The sequence below is a fragment of the Hyperoodon ampullatus genome (genome assembly GCF_949752795.1).
Source record: "Hyperoodon ampullatus genome assembly, chromosome: 5".
In the NCBI taxonomy this organism is placed as follows: domain Eukaryota; kingdom Metazoa; phylum Chordata; class Mammalia; order Artiodactyla; family Ziphiidae; genus Hyperoodon; species Hyperoodon ampullatus.
In genome coordinates, this window is record NC_136918.1 from 143677586 (window position 1) to 143704978 (window position 27393).

Genomic DNA, 27393 nt, shown 5'->3' on the forward strand with positions numbered 1-27393 from the left:
TCACAGATTGCATGATTCTTTTTATATGAAATATCCAAAACAGGTAAATCCACAGGGATGGAAAGCAGAGTAGTGGGTGCCAAGAGAGGAGGGGAGACGGGAGTGACTGCTTAATGGGGGGATGAAATGTTCTGGAACTCGACAGAGGTGGTGGCTGGACGACCTCTAATAAACGCTACTGAATTACGCATTTAAAAATTGATCATTTTAGGTTAAGTGGATAACTCAATTAAAAAACCCCAAACACTCAAGCCACTCCAGCCAACCCATCCCCGAGTGGACCACGCTGCTGGGAGAAGGGCCACGGCACCGACCCGCGCTTCCTGGGCCCCATTCTCCTGCTCCTCCCTCTGGACTCCTGGGAAAGGTACTGGCCTCTGCCTTCAGGCCCCCTACCCCAGTCATGGCAGGGGTTCATCCGCCTGGCTGAGTTCTCTTTTAAAAGATTTGCTTGCTGAAACATCTTAAGAGAAAGTTAGTTAAAGAAAAACACATCTAATCGAATAAATCATAAATAGATTCATTTAGGTGGCCAAGTGTTAATGATGGGGAACTATAACATCTCTGCCGGGCCCGGGCTAAGCAGTAAGCATCCTTGCTACCCATTGTGACAGAGTGATGCCCAGTGCCAGGTGGCTAAAAATCACGTGTTTGTTTAGTGTTTATGAAAGCAAAAGAGAACAGCCACACAACCTCGGGGGGTTAGTCAGAGCTGGGCTGCGGCCCCGGCACCTTCACTTCCTGACTTTGTCTTCTGGTTCCGCTCGCGGGCGGCCACGAAGTTCAGCAAGTCGATGGCAGTGACAACTCCGAACACCATCTGCCTCTTACTGGACTCCCCGTGGCTGTGGTCTGAGTGGGGGACAAGGCCGCAGGCTCAGAGGGGCCTCCACACAGAGCGTATCTGAGGCAGCCACGTCCCCAGGCACAGGGTGGCGGGGGTGTGTGGGGAGGATGCCCCGTGTCCACGGGCACCTGTGGGTCCTGGCAGCCCAAGCACAAGCGCCGTCCCCTCCCAACACAAGCCACTTGGGCGAAGCTGCAGACAGCAGGGCCCTGAGCCCTCTGAGCCGCGCCCACCGGGGACGCCCGAGGGTCGCATTCATTCAGAACAGCCGGTGGTCACCCCTGGTACCCAAGGCCCGAGTTGTGGCATGAAATTCCAATCCTACTCACACCCAACACCACCGGCTCACATCTCTGGCCTACAGTTCTGTGTTCAAACCCACGCCTTTCTCTCAGGCTTAGAATGAATGCAGGCCGCTGGCCCCCTGCCCTGCCGCCCAAGGGCAGAGAGGGTGATGGAGATGGTAAATTTTACATTTCAACTCGACTGGGCCATGGAGTGCCCCAGAACTGGGCGAACCTCATTCTGGGTGTCTTTGGATGAGATCAACTCTTGATTGGATGGACCTAGTAAAGCAGATTGCACTCCCCAGTGTGGCTGGGCCTCATCCAGCCAGCTGAAGGCCTGAATAGAACAAAAGGGCTGACCCACCACGAGTAAGATGGAAATGTCTGGCCTTTGGACTCGGAAACATTGACTCTTGGGGTCTTGAACCTGGCCACTAGCCCTGCAGGTCTTGGGACTTGCCAGCCTATAAGCCGTTCCTTATAGCAAATCTCTGTATACACACTTCCTACTAGTTCTGTTTCTTGGGGGAGCCCTGACTGACAGCTGTTGTGAAGCACACAGCGGGCCAGGCAGAACTGAGCAGCCGGTGGTAAATGCCCAGGTCGCACCCCATTCCACCAGACCCCGCTTCCCTGTGTGTCCCTCACGCCTTTAAGGGCAGAGGTCACACAGGGTGGGCTGCTGGAGACACAGAGAAGCCAAGCACCCTATTGGCCGGCTCGGAGCACCTCAGGAAAAAGCAACGGGCACCCAGAGGAGATGAGGGGCTTCTAGGCAAAGGGGCAGCTTTGGAGATGCACTGAGCCCCATAGGGGCGGGCAGTCGGAGCGGTCTCCAGGTCCCCCAGGAGACACTGGCCAGAGCCGGGTCGGCAAACTTTCTGTAAAGGGCGGTACGGTCTCTGTTGTGACCCCTCAGCTCCGCCCACACAGCGCGAAAGCGGCCGCTGACCTTTCTTTCTGACAGGGCAGTGTCAAAGGAAACTTTATTTACAGACCCTGAAACCGGATCCCACGTCAGGGTGTGTAGATGTTCAAACACGAGTGTGTGACACAAGCAGGGGAGCCTCCCACCCGAGCTCGGGGTCCGGGGCCTGGACGCCCTCCCTGGCACTCGGAGGCTGCGAAGCTGATCACAGCACCGCTCCCCAGCTCGAGGGGTGCGCGGGGCGTACACACCTGCAGGTCCCCCCCACCCCCAAGGCCAGGTCCCGCGCCAAGGAACCGAGGACGGGAGAGGGTTAGGTGGGGGCGCCCAGGCCCCGGGACCAGCCCTCGGCAGGCGGGAGGGCGGGCTCCAGGCCCCCCCGCACCACCAATTCTCGGGATTTCTATAACCCTTGTCCTCGCCCGGCACCAGAACGACATCCCCGGCCTCCGGAGATGCGGCCAGGAGGCCCGGGAAGGGCTTTGTGAGCAGTCTATAAAGCCCTGTGATCTCACCGCGAGCCGGTACCCAGGTTGGCCCACAGCGGGGTCCCTCTGAGATCTGGACCCAAGGCTGGGGATCAGCGTCTCCAGCTCCCAGACGCCCTGTGCGCTCACGGCAGGAAAGCGCACACACAAGCCTGGGCTGGGGGCCCGGCGGCCAGCACCCCACAGGGCTCCCGCCCCCGCTCCCAGCCCACAGAGGGCCCCACTTACACTGGATCTGCTCGTGGACCACCAGGGCGAAGTGGTCCGTCTCCAGGATGTGCGAGAGCTGGCCCAGAGGGTCCGTCAGGTGGATCTGGAAGGGAAGCCGTGGTCAGCGCTCGCCAGGGCAGCCCAGCTTGGCCGGAGCCGGAGGAAAGGAGCACAAGGCAGCAGGAGGGGCCGGCGTCCCTCCAGAAGGTTCTTCTGGAGCCTCTTGCTGACTTAGAAACTGAACGAGGCTTGACACACGTGAAAGGACACTTGGATTACGGGGAAGAGTCCGTACGTATCACTCTGCAAAGAGCCAGTAGGACGGCTTCCCACAGTATGATTCCACCGCTATGAATTTCCGGAAAAGGCAAAACTAGTCAGATTGGCGGTTGCAGGGTTCAGGCAGTGGGGAATGGATGCAGGGATCCAGGGCACGCGGGGCACATACACTACTGTGTGTGATGCTGTAATGGGTACAGGTCACTGTACATTTGTCAAAACCCACAGAGCTGTAGAACCCAAAGACTGAACCCTCAGTAAACTAGTGACTTTAGTTACGAACAGCGTAATATTCGCCATCCATCGGAACAAATCCTACATCAGTGCAAGATGTGACAGTACAGGGCGTGGCGAGGGGCGGGGTACAGGGCGTGGCGAGGGGCGGGGTACAGGGTGTGGTGAGGGGAGGGGCGGGGGTACAGGGCGTGGTGAGGGGAGGGGCGGGGTACAGGGCGTGGTGAGGGGCGGGGTACAGGGCGTGGCGAGGGGCGGGGTACAGGGTGTGGTGAGGGGAGGGGCGGGGTACAGGGCGTGGTGAGGGGCGGGTACAGGGCGTGGCGAGGGGCGGGGTACAGGGCGTGGTGAGGGGAGGGGCGGGGTACAGGGCGCGGCGAGGGGCGGGTACAGGGCGTGGCGAGGGGCGGGGTACAGGGTGTGGTGAGGGGAGGGGCGGGGTACAGGGCGTGGTGAGGGGCGGGGAACATGAGCGCCCGCTCTGGGCCATCTGCTCAGTAGACACATGATGAGAGGTTCCAAGAAAAAGAAAAAAAGGACACCTAGGTCCATCTTTCAAACCCCAAGGTGATCTCCAAAGCTGTTAGCCCCACTGGAACCCTTTCTAGTTCGGCTCTGGCAATGGAGGCAAGTTCCCTGTGAGAGGACGCAAGCTCCGGGGTGGGTGGAAAAGCGCCAGCAGTGCCTTAACCTGTGTAAGGAGGGTTGGGCACCAGCTGCCTGCCAAGCACTAGTGCACACTGAGCCGTACACAACACAGTGGCCCCGATGCTTGCCTTTACGAGGTCAGACACTGGGCGTGGTCAGTAGACCACGGGGGTCAGGATTTCTCCTCTCCGCCGGGAGAATAGGGCGGAAAGGGGGCGCCACAGCTCCATGGGGACCTCCCCGTGCTGCTCACTGCCGGCGGCCAGACCCCCGTGGCGGCAGCCCTGGATGCGGAGGGTGTACCCAGGAGACAGGACCCACCCAGGTTTCCTCGGGGCCGCATTCTCCTCGGGACACTGTCTGGACCAGGGATGCCGGGGACCCTGCTGAAGGACGTCCTGCGTCCGCTTACACCCATCGCTTGGTGCCTGGAGCACAGCAGGCACACACGGCCCCACCCAACATCTCGGTGGCGGGGCGTCAAGACCCCCGAGGGCCTGGGGAACTGGGGCTCGGCTACACCCCGGGGGAAGGCTGCGGCTGGAGGCCAGCCTCGGCCACTAAGGGGGGTGACCTAGTGGAACAGGGGAGAGTCAATCCTGACTACCGGCTGGATCTGTTTCTTTTACTTTAACCTTTGCTTCCCGTTGCTTTTGTTCGCTAAAAGGACAGCCTGCCTCGGGGAGCCCCGCCCCTCTGCCTGAATGTTAAACCCAAGTGCCTTTGCTCAGGGAAACATTCTGACCCTGTGGATGGCTGCAAGAAAGAAGACATTAACACATCCCCTCCCCGAGGCTGGCCATTCCAGGGGACATTTGCAAATCGTATGGCCTTTTCACTTTACTTCCTCACCTCCTCCCCCTCTCTGTTCTGGGAAAGAAACCGGCATCCAGACCGCGGGAAGATGGTTCTTTGAGACATCAGTCTGCCATCTTCTCCGCCTGCTGGCTTTCCAAATAAAGCTGTATTCCTAGCCTCAACGCCTTGTCTCCCGATTTACTGGCCTGTCGTGCGGCAAGCAGAGCAAGCCTGGACTCAGTAACATTAGAGCGCTCAGATCTTCCCTGGGGGAGGGAAGGGCACACACAGCAGAGAATCAGCAGGAAAGGCCAGAGACACAACAGAACTGGACTCAGGCACGGGAAGGGGTGGAGAGCATGCACACCACACCTCGGAGGGACCTCAAAACACTGCTGGGCTTCCCTGGTGGCGCAGTGGTTAAGAATCCGCCTGCCAAAGTAGGAGACAGGGGTTCGAGCCCTGGTCCAGGAAGATCCCACATGCCGCAGAGCAACTAAGCCTGTGCGCCACAACTACTGAGCCTGCGCTCTAAAGCCCACGAGCCACAACTACTGAGCCCGTGGGCCACAACTACTGAAGCCCTCGTGCCTAGAGCCCGTGCTCTGCAACGAGAAGCCACCGCAATGAGAAGCCCTCGCACCGTAACGAAGAGTAGCCCCCACTCGCGGCAACTAGAGAAAGCCCGCGCGCAGCAACGAGGACCCAATGCAGCCAAAAATGAAATAAATAAATTTATATAGAAAAAAACCAAACCACTCTGCTGCATGAAAGAAGCCAGCCAAGGGTACACACGGTGGGGCTGCGTATGCGCACAAGCGGGGGGAGGGCGCACAGTCTACGGGACAGGATAACCGTGCCGGGAGGGGAGAGGAAGCCTGGGTAGAAGCGGGGGAGGGGATGGATACGCTCACTCTCGACTGTGGTTTCGCGGGTGTGTGTTCATTTCAAAATCATCAAATGGGACATGTTATGTTCAGCTCAACGCAGGGAAGAGAAGGAGGGTCAGAAACTTCCAGGAATGCTGGTGGGCAATGGCATGGGCAGAAAGGCTGCCCCTGCTCAGCCTGGCTGGCCACCCACATGCATGTGACGCCGGGCCCTGTGCTTCCCACTCAGGGCCCACGGGGGCCAGGATAGCCTCTTGGAGCTTCCGCTGGACTGGGGGGCAATAAGTGCTCCAAGAACACACCCCGTGTGCTAGGTGCTCGGGGCCTGGGGGTCGGAGAGGCCGAGAGGAGGGGACAGGGGGTGGAGGGCAGGAGAGCAGAGACAGCCGGTGCCAAGGCAGCAGGAAGGGACCGGCCCGTCTGAGAACCAGGGCAGGTGGACAGCAGGAGTGGAGGCAGGAGTGGAGGCAGCTGGGGTCGCAGGGCCGGGCCCCTCCCGGCTGGGCTTGGCGGGGAGGGGCAAGACCCCGCCCACACCTCCTGTGGTCTCTCCAGCCGCAGAGAGGTAGGGCCAGGAGTGAGGGGCCGTGCAGGGACCACGCTAGAGGCGATGGCGGTGGGGGGGTGGATATGGGGAGAAACACTCAGATTCTGGTGACATTTCAGCTATCTGTGGGATGGGGAGAAAGGAAAGTCAAATCGATTCCTAGATTTGGGCTCCACCTGCCAGCCTTTCAAGCGTGAGACAGCCAGCGACCCACCACTCCCACTCACTGGGGGTCCGAGGACAAAGGGGTTGTGGAACGTCCGGAGACCAGGGAGAGGGGCTGCCCTGACCCCAGGCACCCTCGGGGACACAGAGTCGGCTCTGCCCTGGCCCATCACAGGGTGGCCATCATCTCAGGATGACCACGGGGTCTGACCAGCCCTGGCTCAGCCCCCAGAACGTTCTAGTTCTTATTAAATAATTAGGCATGCCAGGTGATCTTAAATGATGTGTGCACAGGACAAAATCAAGGCCTGGTGCTCTGGGAATGGTCACGCTGGCAGATGCCCGGCTCGGCTGGGATGACGGTCCCTGGGCTTGCCAGTGACCACAGGCATTGCCAAAGTACGGGCGCGGGTGAGCCCTCACCAATGCTGGCCTTTCCCCACCTGGGGCTTCTCGCTTTGTGAAGCTGGGGCGAATTGTCAGATTTAGGGGTCTGATGGGGTCTGGGGTGGTGTCAAGGGCCAGGGGCGAGGGACGCGTGGCCCCGCCTACTGGGACAGAGCTGGTCTCGGCACCGACTGCTCAGGCCTCGCGGGGCTCATACCTGTTTGAACTGCTTGTAGATGACTTTTCGAACTTGGTCCGATGGCTGAACCTTCCCGGCGAGCAGGGACGAGAGCATGTTCCCCAGGGTCACCATCCCCAGGATCACCCTGGGGAAGCGGGGACGGGGCAGGAGTCAGCACTGGTGCCTCTCCTGCACTCTCCACACCCCACCCCACCCCCCGCCAAGACAGCAGAGTCCAGCACAGCCACCCTCAGGGTCAAACCCAGAACTCCTCTTAGAATCAACCACTATCTGCCCAGGGTCTCTGTGTGACAGAAACCCAGCAGTGACCAAACACCCTGCCCTTGGAGCTGACCGTCCAGTGCAGGGAACGGTAAACCAGTGAGTCCTCTGGGCATCTCCATTCTGACAGGTGTCAAGGGTGACCAGCTGGCCAGTGTCCTGGGACATGGAACTTTTGGTGCTAGAATTGGGGCAGTCCCGGGAGAGCCCTGATGGTGGGTCACTGTCACCAGGGCACGTCTGTCACAGCCTTCCACTGTCAGGCACGTGCCCAGAGCCAGGGCAGGACCGTACGCCGGCCTCCTGTGCACATGCTGGGTGCAGTGGGCTGGGACCAAGGCATTAAAGCCCAAAGGGTTAATATGAGCAGCCCCCATCCTGGCCGGTGCTCAGGGACCAGCTGTCCAACGCTCTGAGCATCTGAGTGCAAAGTGACCAAAGTCAGCCGACCAGCTGTGCGGTCCACTGGGCTGCCGCATCCAGCAACGCTGACACAGAGCAGCGTGGAGCACAGGCTGGAGGCACCCAGCAGGGCCCAGAGGGCAGAGCTCTGGATGGAGGCTGAGACTGACCCCGACTCATCCACCACGGGCGCCTGGTCGAAGCCCTTCTCCCGGAGGATCTCAATGGTGTGCTCACAGGTGACCGTGGGCAGCACCGTCAGCGGGGCCGACAGGCTCAGCTCCTGAACTCGGAGGTGCCACCACCTGCAGAAAGAGGGTGGGGCAGGGAGGCCGTGAACCAGGAGGCTGAGTCCAGGACAGGGAGACCGCAGGGGCACCCAGCCAGGTGCAGGACAGCACACGTGCCCTGGGTACCAGGAACGCAAGTCCCAAGCCACACGCGTGTGGTCGGGGAGAGATCTCTGCTCAGAGGTGTCCTCACCATGGCTTCTTCACCAAGAGGTCCTCCTCCTTCATGAAGCCCTTCTGCAGCATCCACTTGTCACTCAGGAACTTGGACCTGCGGCACCAGAAGTCACCAGGGTCTCACCACCACCTCTGCCCACACTGAGGGCGGAGGTCCTCAGAGAGAGAAAGCCCAGCATCCCTCCCCAGACCCCACGGTCCAGCAGAGACCCCAAAGGGGCTGGCTGGAGGCTCCGCGAAGAGGCCTAAGAGCCAGATTCCAGAAAGACCCCCTAGGGAACTGTGGTCGACGGGGGCATCTGGTCAACCAGGGCTGAATGAGCTCAGAGCACAGCAGAAGGTTCTGTGGTACACTGGGACCTGGGACCTGGGACCCTTTGCTGCAGTGCCTGCACCTGGACAAACATCTTCTCAAGCAACAGATACAAAGAAACTATGAGGGACTAAAAATAACTGCATGCACAGCACAGCTGGGGCAAATTCAGGACAAAACAAGATACAAAAAGACCAGAAACCCAACTGCCACTTCTGAGTTGCTGGGAGCAAAAGCAGGGTTCTGCAAATGCCCCATGTCCACAGCACCACAAAGGGGTGGGCAGACCACCTAAGCCACCCCTCCAGCCCTGACCCCTGGACCCACCCCTACCCTCACCCCACTTAAGGGACCAGCTCACCCCCTCCTCAGCGAGAGAGCAAGGGAAGCCGTTACTTGTTTTCACTCCCACCTGCTGCAGAATGAGTCCCAAAAAAGCCTTGCCTGAATCTCTTGTCTGGTCTCTTATTAATTTCTACTGATTAAAGAGTCCAAGAACCCAGGTGGGTTAACAGTTCTGTCCCGGATCCTGTGCCATCATGTCCCCTCGGGGCTCCTGGGTGGCCTCTTCCCTGGCTGTCCTCATGTCTGCTCTGGCAGAGGGGGATGAGGGACCCCATCCCACCTGGGGTCAGAGGACACCAGACCAGGCCTTGGGGTCTGCCAGAGACCTGCCCTAAAAAGGCAGATGAGAAAGCACCTGACAAATAGCAGCTTAGGCCTAGAGCTAGAGGGGCAGGTTTGGAGGGAAGACCCGTTGAAAGCCCAGAGTGACTTCAGTTTATGGGTGAGGAAACTGAAGCCCAGAGGGCAAAGCGGAGTTGTTGACCCACACCAGCCGTGTGGCTGACAGGGTCTTGGTGCTCCGGCCGGGTGTCAGGCCTGAGCCTCTGAGGTGGGAGAACCAAGTTCACAGCAGTGGTCCACCAGAGACCTCCCGGCCCCTCGTAATATCAATCGGCAAGAGGTCTCCCAGAGATCTCCGCCTCAACACTAAGACCCAGCTCCACTCAACAGCCAGCAAGCTCCAGTGCTGGACACCCCTTGCCAAACAACTAGCAACACAGGAACACAACCCCACCCATTAGCAGAGAGGCTGCCTAAAATCATAAGTTAACAGACACCCCAAAACACCCACCAGAGGCAGTCCTGCCCACCAGAAAGACAAGATCCAGCCTCATCCTCCAGAACACGGGCACCAGTCCCCTCCACCAGGAAGCCTACACAACCCACTGAACCAACCTTACCCTCTGGGGGCAGACACCAAAAAACAACGGGAACTACAAACCTGCAGCCTGTGAAAAGGACACCCCAAACACAGTAAGTTAAGCAAAATTAGAAGACAGAGAAATACGCAGCAGATGAAGGAACAAGGTAAAAATCCACCAGACCAAACAAATGAAGAGGAAATAGGGAGTCTACCGGAAAAAGAATTCAGAGTAATGATGGTAAAGATGATCCAAAATCTTGGAAATAGAATGGAGAAAATACAAGAAATGATTAATAAGGACCTAGAAGAACTAAAGAGCAAACAAACACTGATGAACAACACAATAAATGAAATTAAAATTTCTCTAGAAGGAATCAATAGCAGAATAACTGAGGCAGAAGAACAGATAAGTGACCTGGAAGATAAAATAGTGGAAATAACTACTGCAGAGCAGAATAAAGAAAAAGAATGGGGCTTCCCTGGTGGCGCAGTGGTTGAGAGTCCGCCTGCCGATGCAGGGGACACAGGTTCGTGCCCCAGGCCGGGAGGATCCCACATGCCCTGGAGCGGCTGGGTCCGTGAGCCATGGCCGCTGAGCCTGCGCGTCCGGAGCCTGTGCTCCGCAACGGGAGAGGCCACAACAGTGACAGGCCCGTGTACCGCAAAAAAAAAAAAAAAAAAAAAGAAAAGAATGGAGGACAGCCTCAGAGACTTCTGAGAAAACATTAAACGCACCAACATTCGAATTATAGGGGTCCCAGAAGAAGAAGACAAAAGGAAAGGGACTGAGAAAATATTTGAAGAGATTATAGTTGAAAACTTCCTTAATACGGGAAAGGAAATAGTCAATCAAGTCCAGGAAGTGCAGAGAGTCCCATACAGGATAAATCCAAAGAGAAACATGCCAAGACACATATGAATCAAACTATCAAAAATTAAATACAAAGAAAAAATATTGAAAGCAGCAAGGGAAAAACAACAAATAACATACAAGGGAATCCCCATAAGGTTAACAGCTGATCTTTCAGCAGAAACTCTGCAAGCCAGAAGGGAGTGGCAGGACATATTTAAAGTGATGAAAGGGAAAAACCTACAACCAAGATTACTCTACCCAGCAAGGATCTCATTCAGATTCGACGGAGACATTAAAACCTTTACAGACAAGCAAAAGCTAAGAGAATTCAGCACCACCAAACCAGCTTTACAACAAATGCTAAAGGAGCTTCTTTAGGCAGAAAACACAAGAGAAGGAAAAGACCTACAATAACAAACCCAAAACAAATAAGAAAATGGTAATAGGAACATACATATCAATAATTACCTTAAATGTAAATGGATTAAATGCTCCAACCAAAAGACACAGACTGGCTGAATGGATACAAAAACAAGACCCGTATATAGGCTGTCTACAAGAGACCCACTTCAGACCCAGGGACACATACAGACTGAAAGTGAGGGGATGGAAAAAGATATTCCATGAAAATGGAAATCAAAAGAAAGCTGCAGTAGCAATTCTCATATCAGACAAAATAGACTTTAAACTAAAGACTATTACAAGAGACAAGGACACTACATAATGATCAAGGGATCAATCCAAGAAGAAGACATAACAATTGTAAATATTTAGGCACCCAACACAGGAGCACCTCAATACATAAGGCAAATGTTAACAGCCATAAAAGGGGAAATCGACAGTAACACAATCATAGTAGGGGACTTAACACCCCATTTTCACCAATGGACAGATCATCCAAAATTAAAATAAATAAGGAAACACAAGCTTTAAATGATACATTAAACAAGATAGGCTTAATTGACATTTATAGGACATTCCATCCAAAAACAACAGAATGCACTTTCTTCTCAAGTGCTCATGGAACATTCTCCAGGATAGATCATATCTTGGGTCACAAATCAAGCCTTGGTAAATTTAAGAAAATTGAAATCGTATCGAGTATCTTTTCTGACCACAACACTATGAGACTAGATATCAATTACAGGAAAAACACTGTAAAAAATACAAACACATGGAGGCTAAACAATACACTACTTAATAACCAAGAAATCGCTGAAGAAATCAAAGAGGAAATCAAAAAATACCTAGAAACAAATGACAATGAAAACACGATGACCCAAAACCTATGGGATGCAGCAAAAGCAGTTCTAAGAGGGAAGTATATAGCAATACAATCCTACCTCAAGAAACAAGAAAAATCTCAAATAAACAACCTAACCATATACTTAAAGCAATTAGAGAAAGGAGAACAAAAAAACCCCTAGGTTAGCAGAAGGAAAGAAATCATAAAGATCAGATCAGAAATAAATGAAAAAGAAATGAAGGAAATGAAAGCAAAGATCAATAAAATTAAAAGCTGGTTCTTTGAGAAGATAAATAAAATTGTTAAACCATTAGCCAGACTCATCAAGAAAAAAAGGGAGAAGACTCAATTAGTAGAATTAGAAATGAAAAAGGAGAAGTAACAACTGACACTGCAGAAATACAAAAGATCATGAGAGATTACTACAAGCAACTCTATGCCAATAAAATGGACAGCCTGGAAGAAATGGACAAATTCTCAGAAATGCACAACCTGCCAAGACTGAACCAGGAAGAAATAGAAAATATGAACAGACCAATCACAAGCACTGAAATTGAAACTGTGATAAAAAATCTTCCAACAGACAAAAGCCCAGGACCAGATGGCTTCACAGGCGAATTCTATCAAACATTTAGAGAAGAGCTAACACCTATCCTTCTCAAACTCTTCCAAAATATAGCAGAGGGAGGAACACTCCCAAACTCATTCTACGAGGCCACCATCACCCTGATACCAAAACCAGACAAAGATGTCACAAAGAAAGAAAACTACAGGCCAAGATCACTGATGAACATAGATGCAAAAATCCTCAACAAAATACTAGCAAACAGAATCCAACAGCACATTAAAAGGATCATACACCATGATCAAGTGGGGTTTATCCCAGGAATGCAAGGATTCTTCAATATACGCAAATCAAACCACGTGATACACCATATTAACAAATTGAAGGATAAAAACCATATGAAAATCTCAACAGATGCAGAAAAAACTTTCGACAAAATTCAACACCCATATATGATAAAAACCCTCCAGAAAGTAGGCACAGAGGGAACTTACCTCAACATAATAAAGGCCATATATGACAAACCCACAGCCAACATCATTCTCAATGGTGAAAAACTGAAACCATTTCCACTAAGATCAGGAAGAAGACAAGGTTGCCCCACTCTCACTACTATTATTCAACAGAGTTTTGGAAGTTTTAGCCACAGCCATCAGAGACGAAAAAGAAAGAAAAGGAATCCAAATCAGATAAGAGGAAGTAAAACTGTCACTGTTTACAGATGACATGATACTATACATAGAGAATCCTAAAGATGCTACCAGAAAACTACTAGCGCTAATCAATGAATCTGGTAAAGTAGCAGGATACAAAATTAATGCACAGAAATCTCTTTCATTCCTATACACTAATAATGAAAAATCTGAAAGAGAAACTAAGGAAACACTCCCGTTTACCACTGCAACAAAAAGAATAAAATACCCAGGAATAAACCTACCTAAGGGACAAAAGACCTGTATGCAGAAAACTGTAAGACACTGATGAAAGAAATTAAAGATAAAAGAGAGGGGGAGATATACCATATTCTTGGACTGGAAGAATGAACATTGTGAAAATGACTATACTACCCAAAGCAATCTACAGATTCAATGCAATCCCTATCAAACTACCAATGGCATTTTTCACAGAACTAGAACAAAAAAATTTCACAATTTGTATGGAAACACAAGAGACCCCGAATAGCCAAAGCAATCTTGAGAAAGAAAAACGGAGTTGGAGGAATCAGGCTCCCTGATTTCAGACTATATTACAAAGCTACAGTAATCAAGACAGTATGGTACTGGCACAAAAACAGAAATATAGATTAATGGAACAGGACAGAAAGCCCAGAGATAAACCCACACACACACGGTCACCTTATCTTTGATAAAGGAGGCAAGAACATACAATGGAAAAAAGACAGCCTCTTCAATAAGTCGTGCTGGGAAAACTGGACAGCTACATGTGAAAGAATGAAATTAGAACACTCCCTAACACCATATAAAAAAATAAAGTCAAAATGGATTAAAGACCTAAATGTAAGGCCAGACACTATAAAACCCTTAGAGGAAAACATAGGCAGAACACTCTATGACATAAATCACAGCAAGATCCTTTTTGACCCACTTCCTAGAGAAATGGAAATAAAAACAAAAACAAACAAATGGGACCTAATGAAACTTCAAAGCTTTTGCACAGCAAAGGAAATCAAAAACAAGATGAAAAGAGAACCCTCAGAATGGGAGAAAATGTTTGCAAACGAAGCAACTGACAAAGGATTAATCTCCAAAATACACAAGCAGCTCATGCAGCTCAATATCAAAAAAACAAACAACCCAAACCAAAAATAGGCAGAAGACCTAAACAGACATTTCTCCAAAGAAGATATACAGATTGCCAACAAACACATGAAAGGAGGCTCAACATCACTAACCATTAGAGAAATGCAAATCAGAACTACAATTAAGTATCACCTCACACTGGTCAGAATGGCCATCATCAAAAAATCTACAAACAATAAATGCTGGAGAGGGTGTGGAGAAAAGGGAACCCTCTTGCACTGTTGGTGGGAATGTAGATTGATACAACCACTATGGAGAACAGTATGAAGGTTCCTTAAAAATCTAAAAATAGAACTACCATATGACCCAGCAATCCCACTACTGGGCATATACCCTGAGAAAACCATAATTCAAAAAGATTCATGTACCACAATGTTCACTGCAGCACTATTTACAATAGCCCGGACATAGAAGCAACCTAAACGTCCACTGACAGATGAATGGATAAAGAAGATGTGGCACATATATACAATGGAACATTACTCAGCCATAAAAAGAAACGAAATTGAGTTATTTGTAGTGAGGTGGATGGACCTAGAGTCTGTCATACAGAGTGAAGTAAGTCAGAAAGAGAGAAACAAATACCGTATGATAACACATATATATGGAATCTAAAAAAAAAACAAGGTTCTGAAGAACCTAGGTGCAGGACAGGAATAAAGACACAGACGTAGAGAACAGACTTGAGGACACGGGGAGGGGGAAGGGTAAGCTGGGACGAAGTGAGAGAGTGGCATGGACATATAAACACTACCAAATGTAAAAGAGATAGCTAGTGGGAAGCAGCCACATAGCACAGGGAGATCAGCTAGGTGCTTTGTGACCACCTAGAAGGGAGGGATAGGGAGGGTGGGAGGGAGACGCAAGAGGGAGGGGATATGGCGATAAATCTATACGTATAGCTGATTCACTTTGGTACACAGCAGAAACTAACACACCATTGTGAAGCAATTATACTCCAATAAAGATGTTAAAAAACAAACAAAAAAAAAAGGCAGACGAGGACCAACGAAGTGGGGAGCAGAGAGGATCCACAGCCCCCCAGCCTAGACGTGTGTGCCCGAGACACGATCATTCAGTCACACTCTCGCCATTTCTCTCTCCCACACACAGGCAGGCGTGTGCACCCACGGCAGTCTGGCCCAGCACACGGGGAGATGGCCGTTCTCACGCACTGTGTGGTGTGAGCGGCCAGCCATGCTCAGGGCAACCTGGCAGTGGACACCCAGACGTCCCTCACCCCTGCTGGAACGGGCGCCCACCAGGGGCAGCGGAGCTCACCCGACGTATGTAACCTGCCACTCCTGGGCCAGGCAGGAAGCCTGCGGGCCCGTGGGGGAGGTCTCTAGCCCCCCGTGCCCTTGCTCCCACACAGCAACCCTGGCTCTTTCAGCCGGTGGCCCCAAGCGGGGGCCGTCAGCCCAGAGGACGGGAATTGGAGGCAGGAGGCTGCAAGCTGCCGCCTGGGCAGGTGTGCAGACACTCAGCACCCCCGGACTGGAAGCGGCCACGGCGGCCACCAGGCAGACCTCGCACAGCCCGTCCCCGGGGCCGCCGACCCCAGCCTGGGTCTCGCCAGGTTGGGGCTGGAGTGTGAGTGAAGCAGCAGAGCCGGTGCTCCCTGCAGCGGGGGGTGGGAGGCGTTCTTAGGGCGGCTGCGTCCCCCACCCCGTCCCCCGCGGGCCCATAGCACCCCCCCCGCCCCGCTCCCTCCCCGCTGCTGCCGGGTCTCGGCGGGGCCTGGCGGGCAGCAAAGGCGGCACAGGCGCCCGGGGGGCGGAGCGCGGGCAGCCGAGGGGCCGGAGGGCGCGCTCCTTACATGTAGTTCCGCACAGAGTCCGGCAGGATCACCACGCAGCGCTGCCCCTCAGTGAGCTCCTGGGCGGCCTTCACGGCCACCGACATGGCGCTGCCGGCGCTGCCGCCTGCCGGGAGGGGCGGGGTCAGACCGCAGGGCGCGTGTGCGTGCGTGTGCGTGTGCACGCCGCACCGCGCTCTGGAGGGGTGCTCGGGGGAGGGGCCGGGTTCGGGGTGCTGAGGGGACCCCCGCTTCTCACTGTCCACCCAAATTCGCCTCGTCACCACCGAGAGTCACGACCAAACCCTCCTCACACAGAACCTCCGAGCCCTGCAGCAGACGGCGTGCAGGTGGGCCGGGCAGCCCCAGAGCGTGGGGGTCCTTCAGGCGCTGCCCCAGCATCTGGCGCCCCACTCACCGCACAGCAGCCCCTCCTGCGCGATCAGCATGCGCGCGAACGCGAAGGCGGCTTCGTCGTCGCTCTTGAACCACTTGTCCACCACCTGCGGGACGCCGAGGGCAGGCGGTCAGGCCGGGCGGCGCCGGGCGCCGGGCAGCGGGGCTGTGGTGGGCGTGGGGACCACCGCCCAGGTTGCAACCTCACAGAGGACCTCGGTCCGGGAGGCCGTGACCCTCCAGGGATGCGGCCCAGCCCCTCGCCTGGGATCCAGGACTCACATCTGCAGACCTAGGTCGCACCCCACCCCCTCCCCCCGGGTCCAGCACACTGTGCACGTGGCCAGTAAAACCGCCCACCAGCCCCGCTGTAGGGCCACACTTCTAGTCTAGGTCCCTGACCGAAGCATCCTTTAGGGTCCTTAAAAGGAGCCTTCTCTGGGGTCCTTAGCTCTCCCACGTCAGCCTGCTTAGCCGCTCCAGCCACCCAGCTCCCTCCCTCTGCCGGGGTGGTCTGCGCCACCCGCCACCCGCCACCCCCCAGCGGCCTCTGTGTCTGCCCAACAGGGCCGTGGCACACGCTCGTCAGGTAAAGTATCGCAGTCACCACGTCATGACCCCCGAGACTACTGCCCCCTGTGCAGCACGGAGCTCGCGTCTCTGTTCCCGCTCAGCCAGGCAAGGCTGTGGCCTGAGGGCTGGGCTTGTCACTGCCGCCCCGCCTACCGTCCGGTCCAGCACGGTGGGGATGAAGTCGTAGCCGATCCCTTCCACCTCGTAGGCCGTCTGCTCCGTCTGGTTCAGCTCCTCGGGCTCTGCGAGGATGGAGCCTTCGGGGTCCACCCCGATGATCTGCAGAGTGGGCAGCCTTAGGGCTCAAGTCTCACCCGGACGCACCCGGCTGCCATCGGGGCGTGGGCCCCGTTCCCGGACTTCGGGTACGAGGCTCGAAACCCACAAACCCAGGCCCGGGCGCTGGGAGATCACAAGGTAAATAAATGTCCAGCTCAGGGCACTCAAGGGGGCAGCACGAGGCTGGGGAAAGCGGCGTCCTGGAAAGCTCCTCCTGCGCGGATGCCCCAGGACAGCCCCAAGAGACGCCCCGGGACAGCGGGAGCCTGGGGCGGGGGGGCTGCTAGGACTGACCTCTCCTGGATGGCGGAGAAATGGGCCGAGAGGAAGGGTGCGCCTCCAGTGGGGTCTCTCTGAGCCCCTCTCCAGGCTCAGGTGCCCCTCCCCTACTCTCAGAGCCCCGGTAGGGCAGCGGTAGGACCTGAACCTGAGAGCTCTCGGCTTCTGGAATGACCCTTGGAGGCCACCCAAATGGACTCTCCCACCCCCAACTCATCTGGGCGTCCAGGTTGCCGGGTCCTTTATCTCCCAGGCAGGCACAGGTACACACCCCCCCCATATAAGATGCAAGGCCGTCTATGCAGAAGTGTCAGAAATGGGAACTTCCAGCTCTAAAGCAGAGGCTACTCTGTGGGCCCAAGGCCAAGGAGCCCGACAGTTAAGCCTCCAGCTGCAGTTCAGGCCGCAGGTGGGAAACGCGCACACGTCCAGGCCCACCTCTCCTGGGCGGGGCAGGGTGGTGCCCTCGCAGCCCCTCACCTTGCATCCAGGGCACTTCTCCTTCAGCTTCCTGGCGATGCCCGTGATGGTGCCCCCCGTGCCCGCCGACGCCACCAGCATGTCCAGCCTCCCTGACAGGGGAGAAGGCATGTCAGGGAGAACATCCCCAGGCAGGAGTGGCCAGCCCCCACTTTTTTTTTTTTAAGCATCGTTATTGGAGTATAATTGCTTTACAATGGTGTGTTAGTTTCTGCTCCGCCCTCCACTCTTAATAAGAAGCAAGAAGGTCCTCAACCGCAACGAAGGCAAGTTATCAGAAAGGGCAAAAGCAAACCTATTCTCAAATGTAAAGCCTCTCATCACAGTCCTTCATCTTTAAGATGCAGTCACAGTAACAGGGCCCCAGGGAGCCCCATTTAAGGCTAAACGGCAGCCAGTCCCTGAAATCCCTATTTGTCGTGAATCATGAACGAGGTGACATCCTGCAGGAGGTGGGCCCCAGGTGGCTGAGGGCTGAGCCCAGGGAGGCTCTTCAAACTTTCTTAAGCTGTTTGATTCAGACGACGTGGATAAGTGAACTGAATTATCAAAGGAACCAGAATAAACCGCTCAGCTTGGCTCAGACGTCTGGCCTCTCTCAGTGCCCGGTGGCCAGCTCAGGCACCTGCAGACAAGTCAGCGCGGGCACCCGTGCTGAGGCAGAAAGGCTGTTTTTACCGAATGAGAGGATTCTCACACATAAAACCTGGGTGAGCAAATGCCTGGACTTTGCTGCCTGGCTCCTGGGCACGGAACGAGGGCACTTAAGCCAACGCTAGGCTCCAAACAGGAAGCCAGGGGTGCCAAGCCCCTGGCAACACTTCCCGAAGACCTCTTAGGGAAACAGCCCGTCAGAAAACATCACAACCCCCTTGGCCTTGGCACCAACTGTGCGGAGAGGTTCCAAGCAGCCTCATGTCTGTACAGAGTAAGCTAATTGCAGATGTCACCACCCCAGTTCTGCAGATGAGAAAACCCCAATGTTGAATTCAGTGCCCAGGCTGGGGCTTGAGGCCAAGTGCCGTTCAGCAACGTGAAGCCCCAGCTGTAAGCCCAGCACCAGCCTGGGACACCCCTGTTCCCTGCACTCAAGAGTTCCTACAGGTCTGGAGGAAAGACTGCTAGGCAAACAAATACAACCACATGATATGTTTGGTGCTATAGGAGAGGCATGGGCAAAGTCCAAGAGGGCACAACAGAGGGAGGAAACCGCTCTAGAGAAATGCTCTAAAAAGCACTTCACGGAGAGGGGACATTTGAGCTGGGTTTTGAAGGATTAATAGGAGTTTACGAAGGAGCGGGTAAGTGACTTGTATGCTCCCAGGCAAGATGGACAGCAGGGTTAGAAGTATACACCGTCACACTGCTGCAGGATCTCCTCGGCCGTGATGTCGTAGTGAGCCAGAGGGTTGCTGGCATTGCGGTACTGCAAGGAAAGAGAGCAAAGGAGTCGTGTTGAAGTCAAGGCACAGAACCGGCAGCGGCCACAGGGCACCAGGCAAACAGCTCAGTGCAAGCCAGAGAGGATCCCGGCAGCTCAGGGAACAGCCCGGGCACCTCAACAGACACCAAGCATGAAAACCAGCTCTCCAGAAGATGCAATTTCTGAATTAACCCAGACGTGGAGTGAGTGACAAAGAAGAGCTTCCAGTCAAAAGGTCTGCATGTATTTTATGCCTGTAGAGAGCTTCCAGGGTCCTCTGCAGAGGGCATTCCGGTGCACTGAGCTGAGCCCTCGAAGCCGGCACACAGACAGCAGCGCCAAAGGCTTGGCCGACCCTGCCGGCCACACCCTGGGCTGGGAGACGCCAGTGACCGCGTCCCAGCGCGTCGGTCCCTCTGCAGCCTCTGCTCCTGCTGCAGATGTGACACCACCCCGAAGCCCCCGACAGACATCCCCCAGGGAAGGCCCCGCTTGGTCCCAAGCCTCTGGGCACACACTGACCCCCAGGGCCCGGCCCTCACCTGGTCCAGGATGTGGGAGTTGGGGATCTCGTTCCTCAGCCTCCAGGCCACGCCCACATGTGACTCAGGGGAGTCGAATCTGGCGTTGGTGGGCGTCCTCACGATCTCAGCCCCCAGGGCACGCAGGACGTCCACCTGCAGAGGTACATGGTGGCCTTCACCTCCCCACCGGGCCTGTAGCGCAAGGGCAGGGGGCCGGGGACATGCCCGCCTACCTTCTCCGTGCTCATCTTCTCTGGCATCACGATGATGCAGTGGTAGCCCTTCACCGCGGCGGCCAGGGCCAGCCCGATCCCTGGGGACAGCACGTGGAGTGAGAGGGGGCCACGGTGCCCCCGAGACCCCGCTTCCAGCCCCAAAGGCCCAGGGGAGAGGGCGCTGCAAAAATGCCCTACGTCATCCCCTTCTGCCCTCAAAGGAGGGGATAAGAGGACAATGTGCAGGCAGAGGCAGAAAGGCACGTGTGCCCAGAGAAAAAAGCAGGGTGCTCACCATGAACCCCAGTTCCTCCAGCTCTTGCTGGGCACCTGGGAGGTGACAATAGCAGCAGACGTCATGGAGCCCACCTGTTCCCGTCCCCAGTCCCACCACGAGCCCGGGGCACAGGCCCGGGCCGGACGCCTCCTCCCTGGTTCCAAAGGGGTCAGGGCCGCTGCCCAGGGCTGAGGGGAAGGGCCACCCCAGTTAGTCTGAAGACGGAACATGGAGCCAGAGAGGAGGGCTCTGGAGCCTCAAGATCTCCCGGAGTTTGCCCCACTCGGCTTCGGACCTGCTTGGGACCCACGACCCCTTTCTGGGTTTGGCTGGGAATGTCTGTCCTGTGCCTGGCGTGCCACTGTGCTTTGGAAACACATTGAAGGTTCACAGCCGGAGAGGAATTTTGCTTCAGGAGGAATCGAGCCTCAGGTCTCATCCACCTCTGATTGAGGGGATCCTTAGATGAGACTTAACGTCGGTGCTGGAATGGGTTCAGACCTTGGGGGGCTGTTGGGATGGGGGTGAATATACTTTGCATTCGAGAAGGACGTGAATTCTGGGGGCCACAGAGGGTGGAGTGTTATGGGCTGAACTGTGTTCCTCCAAACTTCATCTGTTGAAGTCCCACCCTGCACCTCCCTCAGAATGTGACTCTAACTGGAGATGGGTCTTTGAAGAGGAGATTGAGGTTAAACGAGGTCATACGGGTGGGGCCCTAACCCCGTGTGTCTGCTGTCCTCGTAAGAAGAGGAGATCAGGACACAGACACACACAGAGGGACGCATGTGAGGACACAGGGAGAAGATGCCCAGGAGAGAGGCCTCAGGAGGAGCCAGCCCTGCTGACACCTGATGTCAGCTGTCCAGCCTCCAGACTGTGAGATAATAAACGTCTGCTGATTAAGCCGCCCAGGCTGTGGGATTTATTACCGCAGCCATAGGAAACTGGGACAGATTTTTACTACAAGGTGTAGTTGCCCACATAACAGACTCCAACATCACCAGTGCAGCTGGGACAGCAAGACAGCAGAGAAAGCTGGGCTCAGTCACACACCTGCACACAGGCATCAGGTGCCGAGCAAAGTGCGTGGAGGGAAGGCAAAGGCCAGCTGGACAGACCCGCGCGTGCAGCCATGGGTCACCCGGGCCGGGAGCTCTGGCCCGTGGCAGCGCCCACCTGTGTTCCCCGACGTCGGCTCGATGATGGTGTCCCCAGGCTTCAGGGTCCCCTCGCGCTCAGCATCCTCAATCATTCGCAGGCTGATGCGGTCCTTCACGCTCCCGCCCGCGTTGAAGAACTCACACTTGGCCACTGGAGCCGGAGACGCATCATGAGAGAGGAGGAGGCCCCCGACCGCTAAGGGATGCCTGCCGTGCCGTCCCCTCCCCAGCACCCGACACGCCCAGGAGGCAGGGACAAGCTTCAGTGGTCCTGAAAATCGTCGCCTTTCCATTGCCACCTCCCACACCTGACGTGGGTGAGGGTGCTCGCCCACGGGAGCTTCTGCCACCTGCCCGTCCCAACCCCCATGGACCACGTGGCAACTCCAAGTGTACGAGACACAGGAGCCTAAGGAGCCCCCCCAACTGGATGGACGGAGCAGGGTCACCCCCGCGAGGCAGCACAGTCCTGAAGAGACTTGCTGGGCGTGCAGGGGGCACCCGACTGGAGCCCAGGCTTAAGTCAGAGCAGACAGCCCCGCCGTACCCAGCGGACCATGACAGACGACCTGATGTCCTGAAGCCACGGCTCGCCCGTCACACCCCCAGACCAGGACCCACACGCCTTCCACACCCGCCTCCCGCCGTCTTCCCCACCTGGCAGATACGACTTCCTCTCCTGCGCCTAAGCCTCTGCTTCTGCTCTTCCTTCCTTGGGGGAGGACTCCCTCCCACCTCTCAAAAATACGCAGTGTTCGTAAAAGGGGGAGAGATGGCACCAACTGTGATTGGAGGACCAGGCCGGCCTGCAGCACCCACAAAACAAGCTCCTCCTGCTTTGTCCTGGTTTCTGAAATCCACAACCATAGACAGGCTTTCTCCCCTAAGACCCAGAGAGGGCCCTGCCGGGACAGTGAAGGAGGGGGTCTTGAATGTCTGACCGCTGAGGAGCCCTGCACCCCAGGCTCTTGTAGGTCACACACTTGAATTACTTGTTAGAAAATTCTAATGAGCCCATGGGAAAGCCAACAGAGACGCAGGGATTCAAGCTGATCAGCCGTGGGCAAGCCAAGTAACCAACCGGAGGCTCGGTTTTTCCATCTGTAAAATGGGCACAGTAAAACCTACTTCAGGGGCTCCTGCCAAGTTGAAGCGCACGCAGCAGGCCCATGCCTACGGGGTACTAGTTACTGGTCTCTGTTATCTGACGGAGGAGCACAGAGCAGACGATAGCTCTCCTGGGCTGTTGTGATACACCCCCAGCAGTGCCTGGGAGTGTGTACTGCTTGTTGCTTATGAGAGAACTCTTCACCAGAGGCATGCGCGGGAAGCCTCTGATGGTGACGCCTCCGGGGTGAATCGACCACGTGGCCTCGGTCCCTCCCCTAGGAGGTGTGGACCCCCAAGGACCGCCGTGCTCTCCCCTCCCCAGCTCTCTCTGTCCCACAGCACCGGGCCTGGTCCCCCCAGGCCCTCTGCACCCGTCACTTCCTCTGGGACAAGGCTGACATCTACCTGGGCTCCGAGCCCGGGAGAACAGTGGAGGGGAAGAAAGCCCCCCACCCTCTTGTGTTCCTGGAAACAGCCTCCTGCAAAGAAGTCCCTTCTCCATAGGACTTGGATAAGACTCTCAGGTGATCCCCATGTGTACCAGACACAGCTCCCAAATCCCCACTCTGTGTCTCCTAAGTGAGACGCGAACTGTCTGTCTGAGCACCGGGGCAGCCAGTTCCTGCCCGGCTGATGGCTGGGACCCTCATCACAAAAACCGCCCCGGCTCTCAGGCCAGCCCACCCCACTCCACCCACGGCATGGCTACCCCTCCCTACGAGAGTCCAAGACGGAAGGGCGCCGAAGTTGCCGGCTTAGAGCACCGCCTTCCCAGCTCGGGTTCTGCCCCCGACTTCTGCCCGGACACGCTTCCCTCCACAATTCAGGCCTCGGCTCACAGGCCACGGCCTCCCTTACACCGACTCCGGAGAGGGCTCGCTCACCCTCCAGCAGCCCACCCTCACCCGATGTGGTCAGACACCCCTCCCGCGGGGTCTGAGGGGCCCCCTGCGCCCCCGGCCCGCGAGCCGCGTGCGGGAACCGGCACTCACGGAGCTCACACTTCAGGCCGAAGCCCCTCCCGATCTTGTTGATCCTCACCATCGGGGTGTCCCCGATTTTCTTCAGGATGTCCGGCAAGATTTTGGGAGATTTTTCCCTAAAACAGAGGAGTCCACGATTACTCAGAAAAACAAAGTGGTACCAGCCTTGGCAGGCCAGCACATTCTTTTAAATAAATCAAGACGTAAATCAAAGAACTGCCTTTCATGAGGATCTGTGTGGCAAGTACACAAATCTACATTCGGTAACAGGTCACACACACACGCACGGGCGGGTACACCTCAAAACCTACGAAGACGAATGCATTAGTGAACAGCTGCACCCACGTTTCCGGGGCTTGAAAACGCACTGTGGTAACAGACGGTATCAGTGGGCAGCTGGGCGAACGTCCCCACGACCTCTCTGTATGATTTCTGCAACTTCATTTGAGCGTTATTTCCAAATTAAAAAGTGAAAACAAACAAACACTGACTTCAAAACAACATCACGTCCTGGTGCACCTTTTTTTTTTTTTTTTTTTTTTTTGGCATATGGGATCAAACCCGCACCCCCTGCACTGGAAGGCGGAGTCATAGCCACTGGACCACCAGGGAAGTCCCGATCTTTTTAGGTTTTTGATCTTCAATTCATCTCCTCTCTCAGCACCTGCCTCCTGGGATACCTCCCTTCCTTTTCTTTGATGAAAAAACTGGTGGGGACCCCTGGACAGAGACGCCCTCAGACGGCCTGGCCACCGGGCAGTGACAGTGACTGCAAAGAACCCGCCCAGGCACCTGGCATCACTCAGAGTGTCTGGCACAGGTGGCAGGAAGCCTGATACTCAGACCAGAGAACCAAGGCCTCTGGCGGGTCATCTCTTGTCCTTGGGGCTAAGGTCAGGCGAATCCCCAGGTGGGCCTCCAGGCCCCGAACGGGATTCGCTTCTCACGGACCAGATGTCCCCCTTCACATTCGAGTGACTGCCCCCCCAGGGGTTCTTCCAGCTGAGCAGCCGGTGACAGGTGACAGGAAGGTGTGGGACGGCCCAGCCGCTGCTCAGCTGTGTGCACGCCGTGAGACCTGCGTTTCCCGAGGGGCCCTCACGACGTTGCCTCCATCCTCATCCTCAGGGACCGACCATTCATCCCGGAATATGCAAAACTGACGTGAGTTCCAAGAAACTCAATGGCTTCCTACACCCTGGATGTCTCAGGTGCCATCACCACGGCTCTCACGCTTGCGTGAGCCGCGGTCCCCACTGCAGGGACCCATTAACCATGTAGCTTCCTCCCCCGCTCCCAAGGTGGTGATCCAGCTCCCCAGGAATGCTGCCTTCCGCCCCGGGGCCCAGACAGGCAGCAACACGGCCTGGCTAGAGCCCAGCTGCACCCTCCAAGGTGGCACGGATGCCCCGAGCCCCCCAGAGGCAGGCTTGGCCAAGAGAGGTGCGGAAGTCGGGGTGAGGGGAGAGCCGGGGCGGGGGCAAAGGGCTCCTGACCCCAGACTTGGAGGGAGACCAAGCTCTAGGGGAGACCTCCGGGTTGACTTATTAACTAGTTAAAGCCAAGGCAGGAGGGGTAAACACCTGGGAAGGACTGGAGGGTGGCTGAGTCATCCACCCCCAGCAGAGGTTGTAGCGGCCTGAGAAGGGGGAGGCCCAGCCCGCCCCGCCCCACCCCTGCGGAGAACTCAGGGTTCCTGACTCAGCACCAGGCTCTTGGGGGGCCAGAAAGTCACCTGGGAAGCTTGCCTGAGGTGATCGGGCCGGGCCTGGGGAGGGAATTTAACACCTTATCTCAGCTGCTTTCCCTGTGACAGCCCAGGAGGCTTCCAGGGGCAGAGCCCTATATCCCCCTGGAATAACCCGAAACCCCTCGCCTGGCAGGGCGCCTGGCTCTGCTTCCCCTCGGCAGCCCCTCCCCTCCCTCTGCTGCTCCCACTCTGTTCCTCGTTCTAAGCCCACCCTACCTGGGAACCGTCTGGAACCCCTTCCCCAGATACCCACAGGGCTGGCACCTCCTGCCCATCCAGGTACCGGCTGTGAGGTCTCCCCAGGCTGCCCGGCCACGTCACCTGTCTCATCACCCCTGTGCTCTCACCACCGGGATCGCCTAGGCTGCCTCGTCCAGGGACCCGGGTCCAGTGTCCTGACAGCGGGTGAGCCCCAGAGCCTCAGGCCCCAGCCCAGCTCCTCATAAGCTGAACTGGGACAAGCAGTTTCAGGATGGGACAGCAACCCCGCCAGGGCATTTCAGGAAGGTTAGGTCACCACGTGAAGTGCAGGTGTGATGCTAGGTTGCAGCCTGGATAGGATGGTGTCCCAGCCACCCCAGGCCCAGTGAGAAGCTCACGGAGCCATTTCACCCCCTGCTCTGCTTTGTTCTGGAAGCAGGGGCTCATGCCCTATGGCCGGCGGCCAACTTGGCCTCCTGAGCTCCCAGAATCGAGGTATGTTTAACGCTGGGAGCGTCTGGGTTTGTAAATGTTACTTCGGTCCATTGGCCCCAGTGAGGCGAGCGCCCCCTCCCCCTCCCCAGTTCTGAATCGAAAATCAATAATCATAAACGTTGGTACAGCAGTGTATGAAGAATAAGAACCAAACATCCAAAAGGCATGTTCTTCTGACTCATTTGTTGTACTTCTGGGAGGTAACACTAAGGAAATAAAGATAACCCTAAGATTTAGTGAACTTAGTTCGAGTTTCACGATGGATCAGGGATTTTTGCCTTTTTTTTTCTTTTTTCCTTTCCCACTGATTAATCTCCTGCACCTAGAACAGGGCACACATATAGTAGGTGCTGTGACTAAATGAATTGCATTTTCCACTGCAGTTATTCATAATGAGATCACTGCAGACACATGAATACCCAAGAGAGGGCTTAAAGTCGTGGTTTATTCATCCAACAGTCTCGGTCCAACCACAAAGACCCCACTACAGAAAAATACTTCACGGCCTGGAGTTAAGCAGAGAAGGGCAAGCATGATCCTAATGACACGAGTGTGCGACCGGACGGATCTGGATCAGAAACCTCCCCCCTGCCTGTCACTCAGAGCGTGCGACCTGGGCACATCCCTTTATTTATTGAGCATCTGCTCTTGGGAGGTACTGAACTAGGTGCTGTGTTACAGCACAAACGAGCCTTGGCCTCTCTGAGCCTTGGAGGACTCAGCTATAAAATACCTCCCACCCCAGCTCACCATCCATCCAGAGTGACTGCAAGGGACGGGGGTGGTGGGGTGGTGGTTCACACCCCAGGTCCCTGTGGCTATCTGGCTTCAGGTAACAAACTCTTCCCTCCATCTTATGATCATAAAGGGGACTCACAGAGTAGTGTGGTGATGTGGAGAGTTGGTGGCAGGCCTGCCCAGCTGCCAGGAGCACCTGCTCGGGGCATCGGGACGGATCCACAGGACCTCCTTGTCTCCCGGAGGCTCCTTTTCCAGGCTCTCTTTCCCCAGGTGTGCCCCTGAGAGGTGGGGGCACCCTGCAGACCTCTCTTCTGCTTGGGGTGTCTCAGACGGCATGGTGGGATCTGTCAAAGGCAAGGGGAAGAGAGGCCGTCAGTTCGGGCCGTTTCCAAACACCTGCAGAAGAGCCTGCTTCTCTGTTGCCTGTCCTGGGAATCCTGCTCGCCCAGCCCCCTCTGGGCGTGGAGCTCCGTTCACTCAAGTAGCTCAGCAGGAAAAGGCATAACTACACAGGCACCAGCTGCTGTGGACAACAGCTGGACAGTTTCTCAAAGGGTTAAGCATACAACTACCGTGTGATCCAGCAATTCCACCCCTATGCATATAGCCAAAAAGAATGGAAACATACAGTATTTGCCCACCGCATTCATAACAGCACT

General features: G+C 55.6%; 1 protein-coding gene across 3 annotated transcripts; it reads right to left on the reverse strand.

The window, feature by feature from the left end:
* CBS (cystathionine beta-synthase) lies at nt 1-27070 on the reverse strand (the record flags this gene model as incomplete). Of its 3 annotated transcripts, none has more annotated exons than XM_079705064.1 (15): nt 1-852; nt 2779-2863; nt 6926-7034; nt 7744-7878; nt 8057-8134; nt 15867-15972; nt 16264-16348; nt 16968-17093; nt 17853-17944; nt 19209-19278; nt 19818-19952; nt 20033-20112; nt 21471-21605; nt 23557-23663; nt 26871-27070. In XM_079705064.1, 15 exons carry the CDS (start codon nt 27068-27070, stop codon nt 707-709), a joined length of 1689 nt encoding a protein of 562 aa, XP_079561190.1. In that variant the 3' UTR covers nt 1-706. The 3 variants fall into 3 exon arrangements, with proteins under 3 accessions (XP_079561190.1, XP_079561188.1, XP_079561189.1); XM_079705062.1 differs by having other exon boundaries at nt 1-856; nt 2735-2863; XM_079705063.1 differs by having other exon boundaries at nt 1-845; nt 2724-2863.
* Between the last annotated feature and the right edge of the window lie 323 nt (nt 27071-27393).